General features: G+C 38.8%; 1 protein-coding gene across 2 annotated transcripts; it reads left to right on the top strand.

Annotated features, from left to right (window-relative positions):
• Positions 1–4,669: 4,669 nt before the first annotated feature.
• Positions 4,670–8,082, top strand: smu1a (SMU1 DNA replication regulator and spliceosomal factor a). 2 transcript variants are annotated; one of them, XM_056769692.1, is made up of 12 exons: positions 4,670–4,770; positions 5,193–5,403; positions 5,500–5,652; positions 5,762–5,872; positions 5,963–6,091; positions 6,184–6,303; positions 6,421–6,537; positions 6,612–6,739; positions 6,832–6,958; positions 7,106–7,273; positions 7,360–7,512; positions 7,652–8,082. In XM_056769692.1, the coding sequence occupies exons 1-12, from the start codon at positions 4,745–4,747 to the stop codon at positions 7,748–7,750; spliced, it is 1,542 nt and encodes a 513-aa protein (XP_056625670.1). In that variant the 5' UTR covers positions 4,670–4,744; the 3' UTR covers positions 7,751–8,082. The 2 variants fall into 2 exon arrangements, with proteins under 2 accessions (XP_056625670.1, XP_056625669.1); XM_056769691.1 differs by having other exon boundaries at positions 5,762–6,091.
• The last annotated feature ends 203 nt before the right edge of the window (positions 8,083–8,285 follow it).

The raw sequence follows: 8,285 nt of genomic DNA, 5'->3' as shown, positions 1-8,285 counted from the left end.
ATGCCGATGTTTTGTTAATACACAAGAATTGACACATTATTGATGAATGGATGCTTGATTTACATCATGTTTTTAGTCTTTTAAGAAATGTGCAGTTTTGATGAATTGATGGATGACTTGATTTTGATTTGGAACGGGGGAAGATATTACTGCTCAGCAGGTAAAGAATTAAAGAATAAAGAATTAAATCGAGATGTTTTGGGGAAAGTTTAAGTTGCTTGTGTCCTTCAGCTTAGAGATGAATTATATTACGACTGTAAAAGGGGAGATTTTCATTGCTTTTTTATTTAAATGCAGATTGTGTCACATAACATCCAGACTGTCTATAATTAACATAATTACTTAAATAATTTCACAAAATCAGAGGAGAGAGTTCAATGGAATTTAAATTAAAACACAGCAAGACATTTACATTTCTGAGCATCAATAAGATTAGTTAAAATAAATTCTGTTGTTTTTCTCATGAATCCCTTTAGATGTATTCTGTGACATGTCCACATGATATATGCTGTTGTTTGGTCATTTCAATAAATAATTTCAGATTATTACAACTAGCAGTTTGAAGTGAGGCATTAAATGATGTATTAAAGCAATATAACATTTCTCAAGCAATCACAAAATTATTTGTCAAGGGACTTGATAACAGAAGCATTTCTAATTTTCTGTTAAGAAGCCATTTTTTGGGTCTGAAGGGACGGAAATAATTCTTGTTGATCAATTCAAGTGTGCTCAAATGAATCTGTGCCATTTTATTGGTGAAGCTCATCTTCAATGTCTTCCGCTCTTGCACAATTGTCATAAAACAGTTTTGAGATCAGTGTATTGGTTTATACAGGTTTAGAATGATAACAGCTGGCTTCTGATCAGTCTCAAAAATGATTCTCTCTTTATTGTCTGTTGGGTTGTAGTCTTGCATACTGAAGGTCTGGAACTTATCGCTACGTCATGTTTAGAGGCGTGGAAATGTCCCTGCATTAACAGACTTGTGTCCGTCAAAAGTTGACAAAATTAATTATAAAATTATGCCTTGAACCTCGCAAACTTTTAAGAATTAAGCGTTTAGTTGATCATGATGAATTCTTATAGCAACCGTTGTAAACATGAGATATTTGTTAGATCAGACGACTTTGTGTTGTTTCCAGGTGTACCGTTAAAGAATGCGACACGCACGTGTCCCAGAAATCCTGTGAAATTCAACCAATCAGATGACGACTTTGTACGTGTTGAACTGTTTCCAGACTAGTGTGCCTTATGCATCAGATATTTAGCTAACAGGTCCGAGAGTGTGACGTATGAGGCAGAGACTAGTTGGGTTGTGATGTGTCAGTCGTTCGGCTGCTTTTCTTTGTTAAGAGTTCTATTAGCCGGAGTCCTTTTCCAACTGGGCCGGAGGAAGATGGATTTAGTTATTATCGCCTTTCTGCCGGAGAAGTGAGAACCATGGAAATCAATAAGCTATTTAGAAAAGGAAATGCCTCTGATGTATAATAAAAAAAGACATTGGGAAATTCATGGCCCCTTTAAAACAGCAAACTCGCGGCTCCCTTCTGTTAAGCATTACATCACAAAGCTTTTTCCTGTTCGTTTTCAAATTCAAGACTTCAGGGTTCACGTTGAATATTAAATGTCCCATAATAAATCAAATGGAACAGACAGTGTCCAAGGCCTCAGGGCTCTGAAAAATATGGTCTTTGAAAAAAAAAACTGAATATGCATGACAGAGGTGTAAAGGGCCTCAGATGTAATTGGTGGACAGATTCGATTACCTGTAATCAAATGCTTTTGGTTGTTACTGCCACTAACCCACTTATAGCCACTAGTGGTGGTTGAAGCCTTCAAATATTTAAATGAATGACTGTTTACATTCAGGAGACCAGCGACGAAGCACAGTGACCTTAAAATGATGTCTTCAAGAGATAAACTAACACTGTACTGCCACACATTGTAAGTGCAAAGTTAAGCCAAGAACAAAACGATCAAACATACACACTTAAATCTCGCACAAACATCATTCAACAATATTGCTGATCCTGATAAAAGGGTTTTCTTCTTGTGGGCTTTTGTGTAGCTAAATGTTAACAGAGGACAAAGTACAGGTTATACAAAACAGATTGGAGGACCCTTCGCTTGTACAAAACAGCGATTTATCACACGTTCACAAACAAAATCCAACTCTAAAATAAGTTTCTAACATTAAGGTTATTATACTTTTTGCAAAAGATGTTCCAAGGATGCTTGGGTGTTGTGGTCTCCACTATAGCATTTTGCGGTTGCTATGCTCTTTTTATGGTTGCTAGGCGGTTAGTTACTCACTTTCCCCCAAAGAGACCTCTATACTATTCTAGTTCCTAAATGACCCAGGTCCCTTTTTTAATTTAAGTTATACTATTTGTTCACTTTGGTCATCTATCAAGCTAAAGTCTTAGATTTACCCAACAATGCACATCATTTAAGATATTCAGGAAATTTATGTACAAACATATTAGTAGTTACATGCCAGGGTGTAATACTGAATGCATAACCCTAAATAATAAAAAGTAAAATTACTGAATAATTCTATACAGGCAATACACAATGTTTATGCTAAGTATGCAAAGTCTTTCAAACCTTTCCTAGGAAACAAATGCAGATTGCTGTATCCTCTTCATTGTAACTCTGGAAATAACACACCTGCCAATAGCTCTCAATAACATAAGGCTTTTCGCATCCTATTAGTGGTGGGACCGAGGACACGTTCATAACTCCTCATGTATTAATTTGCACATAGCGTGTGTGCTGTAGCACTGGTGTTATAAAGCTCTCTGACTCATCGTGAAAGATGGCCTTTTGTGGCACTTAATCTCTTTGACACCGCAACACACATCAACTACTTCATTATGGACAGGTGTTGAGGTATTGTTGCTGTTGGCAAAATGTCACAGGCTTGTTTCGTTCAGCGCATGCATTTACAGGCATTGAAATGCTAAGCTGACAGAAAAATTGATACGCACTCAAACGGGCCTGTTTTGTTTCTGGCCCTCTTTATTCTACAAATTAGGAATAGAAAACCAAGTGCCATTTCAAAGTGGCCATTTAGGCAAGGCAAGGCAAGGCAAGGCAAGGCAATTTTATTTATATAGCACATTTCATACACAGTGGCAATTCAAAGTGCTTTACATAGAAGAAATTAAAATAATAAAAAGAAATAAGAGTAATTAAAACAGTTTATAAAAGTAAAATACAGTACAGTACAGACAGTCGGACGAACATTGGCTGCAAATTTAGATTTGCAGTACTGAGCTGTTTTTCAGGGCAGTCAAACGCCCATGTGCACACACAAAAGACCAGCGTGCGAGACCGATGCAGCAATAAACGCTTTAACCTTGAAACCTGCTCGCGTAGGGCGCACTGCGTCTTTTTGGCGACCCCTATGGGAAAAACCGGAAGTGCATCTAATTACATGCGCGTCAATCAGATGTGATGCGTGATTTCAGGAAAATGTGAAGAGGATGATAATAGTACAGAGACTGCAATACAAAACATGCAATCACAGCGGGATTTCTCAAGTGTTTATGATCATTAGAGCCCGTATTGAGATAGAGGACACTTACTCCAGACTAATTTAAACTATGCTTGGGGGAAAGATTAAACGGCACGTTGGATGGATAAGAAAGACCACCATAACTACCCATTGAATGTATTGCACCATATCAAATATGTATTATGTAAAATATGGAGTTTGATGTGTGATATCGTGGAGATAACACTGGATATACACTCACCTAAAGGATTATTAGGAACACCATACTAATACTGTGTTTGACCCCCTTTCGCCTTCAGAACTGCCTTAATTCTACGTGGCATTGATTCTTTATAAATGTTGGCCCATATTGATAGGATAACATCTTGCAGTTTTTGGAGATTTGTGGGATGCACGAAGCTCCCGTTCCACCACATCCCAAAGATGCTCTGTTGGGTTGAGATCTGATGACTGTGGGGGCCATTTTAGTACAGTGAACTCATTGTCATGTTCAAGAAACCAATTTGAAATGATTCGAGCTTTGTGTCAGGGTGCATTATCCTGCTGGAAGTAGCCATCAGATTATGGGTACATGGTGGTCATAAAGGGATGGACATGGTCAGAAACAATGCTCAGGTAGGCCGTGGCATTTAAACGATGCCCCACTGGCACAGTAAGGGGCATAAAGTGAGCTAAGAAAACATCCCCAATTACACCATCACCATAAGTGCATTAATGAGAAATTGAAAAGTTCCTAACAATCCTTTAGGTGAGTGTCGAATACCCACCCAATAAACACTTAGAATTGTTTCTATTTTTTTATTTTTTTTATTTTATTGGCTCTATTTTATTGATTAATTATTTCATAATATTAAGTTTATCAATTGCAAACATGGAAAAGTATATCCAAAGAATCAAAAAGGTAAAATGGTTATTTACATTTATTTTTGTCATGTTTAACAATAAATAAATCAGCTGTGTATACCGTTCGTGTACAGGTTAACTGCTATCAACACACATATTTCAACATTATCACAAAATTAATCATTTAAAGCTACATTTTCTTTAAGATTCTAAATGGGATAAAGATAAAATAATATGTAACGCATAGTAATGTCCGCTCGGTGTCGCTGTTGTGTTTGTGTTTCAGTTTAATTAAGTGCAGTAGAAGAAGACTCGTGTGTTGTTCCTGTTGCGGTGTGTCGTTAGCTTCTCTTTGCGCTGCATTTTTAGCACATCGCAATAATGTCTATCGAAATAGAGTCAGCGGAGTAAGTGCATGAAATTGTGTTTTCAAACATCCATATGCATGAAGTTTAAGTAATCGCGTTATTTTGTGTAGAAAGTGGTTGTGGAATTAAGACTCGCGGGTAGTTTTTATCCGGCTAACCGTGTTAGCATTGCAGGAAAATCTTCGCTTTTGGTCACATTTGTTTGCTGTTAGGTCGACATTTTATCTTGTCCATACAACACCTGCATCGTTTGTGGTTTAAATTAATTTGCTGTTGACATTCTGCCCTCACTTATTTGTAAACATCGCAACTTGTATAAACTAAATAAAAGTCAATTTTCTGTGATCACGTATTTACGCATGCAATAGCATTTTTATCTAGTGTCTAGACGTAGATTTGTGCACATAGTTTGCAAACTAGACTTACTAAAATGTCTGTGTTTATTTATCTCTTTCTCCAAGCGTGATCCGTCTGATCATGCAGTACCTGAAGGAAAATAACTTGCAAAAGACTTTGGTGACACTACAGGAGGAGACAACAGTGTCCCTTAACACGGTGGACAGTATTGAGAGTTTTGTTGCTGATATCAATAGTGGTCATTGGGATACTGTCCTTCAGGCTATACAGTCTCTCAAACTCCCTGACAAGACCCTGATCGACCTTTATGAACAGGTAAGATAATGTGTCTTAATCTGCAACGATTCAGTTCTTGACTGACCTGTGAAAAGTTGGATGCATAGCATGATATATGTTGTGGTATCATTGCAGGTTGTGCTCGAGCTGATCGAACTCAGAGAGCTGGGAGCTGCCAGATCTTTATTAAGGCAGACGGACCCCATGATCATGCTGAAACAAACCCAGCCTGAGCGATACATCCACCTGGAGAATCTTCTGGCTCGCTCGTATTTTGACCCGAGAGAGGTGAGGGTTGATCAAAAAACAATGAAATTCATTTTCTGTATGCATACAAATGAACCCGTAGAAATGCAAAAGATTATATGCATGAACCGTATGTCATTTTAAATAATAGGCTTATCCTGATGGCAGCAGTAAAGAGAAGCGTAGAGCTGCCATTGCTCAGGCTCTGGCTGGTGAGGTCAGTGTGGTACCACCCTCACGTCTGATGGCTCTGCTTGGACAGGTGAGCAAAATATTCCTTTCCACACGTTATGAGCCATCTCGATTGCTTCAGTCATTTGGTTTTATTGTAATTGTGTGTTTCTCTCTGAAGTCTCTGAAGTGGCAGCAGCACCAGGGTCTCCTGCCTCCCGGTATGACCATCGATTTGTTCCGAGGTAAAGCAGCCGTGAAAGATGTCGAGGACGAGCGTTTCCCCACACAGCTGTGCAGACACATCAAGGTAAAACACCAGCGAGAACAAGAATCTCCTCCACATCACTATGACTCGTGGTGACGTGATTTACCTCACTGTGCTTTTGCGTTTGTTTGCAGTTTGGTCAGAAGTCTCACGTGGAGTGCTCACGCTTTTCTCCTGATGGTCAGTATCTGGTCACTGGATCTGTGGACGGATTCATTGAGGTGTGGAATTTCACCACTGGAAAAATCAGAAAGGTTCGAGCGTCTACATCATATTGAAATCCACTCATGCTTAGTCATCTGCTTTAATAATCACAGGTTTATACTGATGAAGTTGTTTGTTTATGATTTTATCGTGTGTGTGTCGGGCAGGATCTGAAGTACCAGGCACAAGATAACTTCATGATGATGGATGACGCTGTGCTCTGCATGTCCTTCAGTCGAGATACTGAGATGTTGGCCACAGGAGCTCAGGACGGAAAAATGAAGGTCTCAGACTCAATACAGAAACTAAACTTGTTGTAAAACAGGACTGTGTTCTAATGGCTTGAAATTTTATTCAGGTGTGGAAGATCCAAAGTGGCCAATGTTTGCGGCGCTATGAGCGGGCTCACAGTAAAGGTGTCACCTGTCTCAGCTTCAGTAAAGACAGCACACAGATACTCTCTGCCTCCTTTGATCAGACCATCAGGTGAGTGTCTGACCGCTGCTCGTGTCTGACCGCTGCTCCTGTCCGTCACAAACACCCACAGTAAATAACTGGATTTATCCAATTCTCGCCAGGATTCATGGGCTGAAATCAGGCAAGTGTTTGAAAGAGTTCAGAGGTCATTCTTCATTTGTGAATGAAGCCACGTTAACTCCTGACGGACATCATGTGATCAGCGCCTCTTCTGACGGAACTGTGAAGGTGCAGTTCACTGCATATTTTTATTAGCTTTTAATACTTTTTTTGTCTATTATTATGATTACACAGCAGTAGACAGAAAGTGCTGCGATAGCAAAATCTTGCAAGCTGGAACCGAACTAAAGTCTGATTGGTGTCCTTCTATTTCAGATCTGGAATGTAAAGACCACAGAATGCACCAGCACGTTTAAGTCTCTGGGTACCTCTGCTGGAACAGACATCACAGTCAACAACGTCATCCTGCTCCCTAAAAACCCTGAGCATTTCGTAGTTTGTAACCGCTCTAACACTATGGTCATCATGAACATGCAGGGCCAGGTGAGGATGTCCAACAACATTGAAATGTTTTGTGTCCTCTTGTATATTGTCATTCTCTAAATTTTCGTTTGGTTCTTCTGCTGCAGATTGTGAGAAGTTTCAGCTCTGGTAAAAGAGAAGGCGGTGATTTCGTGTGCTGTACTCTGTCCCCGCGAGGCGAGTGGATCTACTGTGTAGGAGAGGACTTTGTGTTATATTGTTTCAGCACAGCCACAGGCAAACTAGAGAGAACCTTGACCGTAAGCTTTCTTCATTTATCTTTTCAATTACAATGTAAATTATTACGGGTCTGTCCTGAATTTTGGTCTCAATTCACATTAAATGTTCACAAAAAGTAGTTGTTGATGTTTATTATTTTGGATCTGTGTGCTCTTACAGGTTCATGAGAAGGATGTCATCGGGATCGCCCATCACCCACATCAGAATTTAATTGCCACATACAGTGAGGATGGATTGCTTAAACTCTGGAAACCATAATGTCATGTGCCTACTGCATGATTCGTTGGAGATGATAGAAAAGTGGGATTAGGATTTCTTGCCTTTTTTAGTCCCTTTTTGTACATACCTGTTTTTTAAGTACAGTCATTTTTTTTTTACAAATTGTCAAAATTTAAAGAAAATTTGATTTGTGAAGCATCTGTAACTTATGGAAACAAAAGTTTGTCTTTCAGTCTGGTATCATTTTTTTTCTCATTCCTTTAAATTGAATCTCACCTTTGCAATTAAAAGTTGATTAGACTTTGTCTTTGTTGTGTATTGTGTGTGTTTAACGGGATAGTTGACACAGAAATAAAATTGTCATTCCCCCCCTTAAATCGTTGTTTTTAACTTTTTCTTTTTGAACACAAGAAAAACCTTTTGAGAAGTCTTGTCCGTGCAGTGGCAATCGATAGGGGTCAACAGTTTTCATATGATCTTTTGTGGTAGGCAAAAGAAAGTCATACAGGTTTGAAATTATATGAAGGCTGATTAAATTAAATAATTTTCATTTTTTTAAGGAGATCAGTGGTTG

This window comes from Triplophysa dalaica, chromosome 16 (genome assembly GCF_015846415.1).
Source record: "Triplophysa dalaica isolate WHDGS20190420 chromosome 16, ASM1584641v1, whole genome shotgun sequence".
Classification (NCBI taxonomy): domain Eukaryota; kingdom Metazoa; phylum Chordata; class Actinopteri; order Cypriniformes; family Nemacheilidae; genus Triplophysa; species Triplophysa dalaica.
This window is presented reverse-complemented; position numbering and strand designations above follow the sequence as displayed.

Coding starts and splice junctions, on each gene's coding strand:
- smu1a (XM_056769691.1), top strand. CDS start 4,745: ATGTCTATCGAAATAGAGTCAGCGGA. Junction 5,653..5,761: donor CGTATTTTGACCCGAGAGAG/GTGAGGGTTGAT, acceptor TTTAAATAATAG/GCTTATCCTGATGGCAGCAG. Junction 6,304..6,420: donor CCACTGGAAAAATCAGAAAG/GTTCGAGCGTCT, acceptor TGTGTCGGGCAG/GATCTGAAGTACCAGGCACA.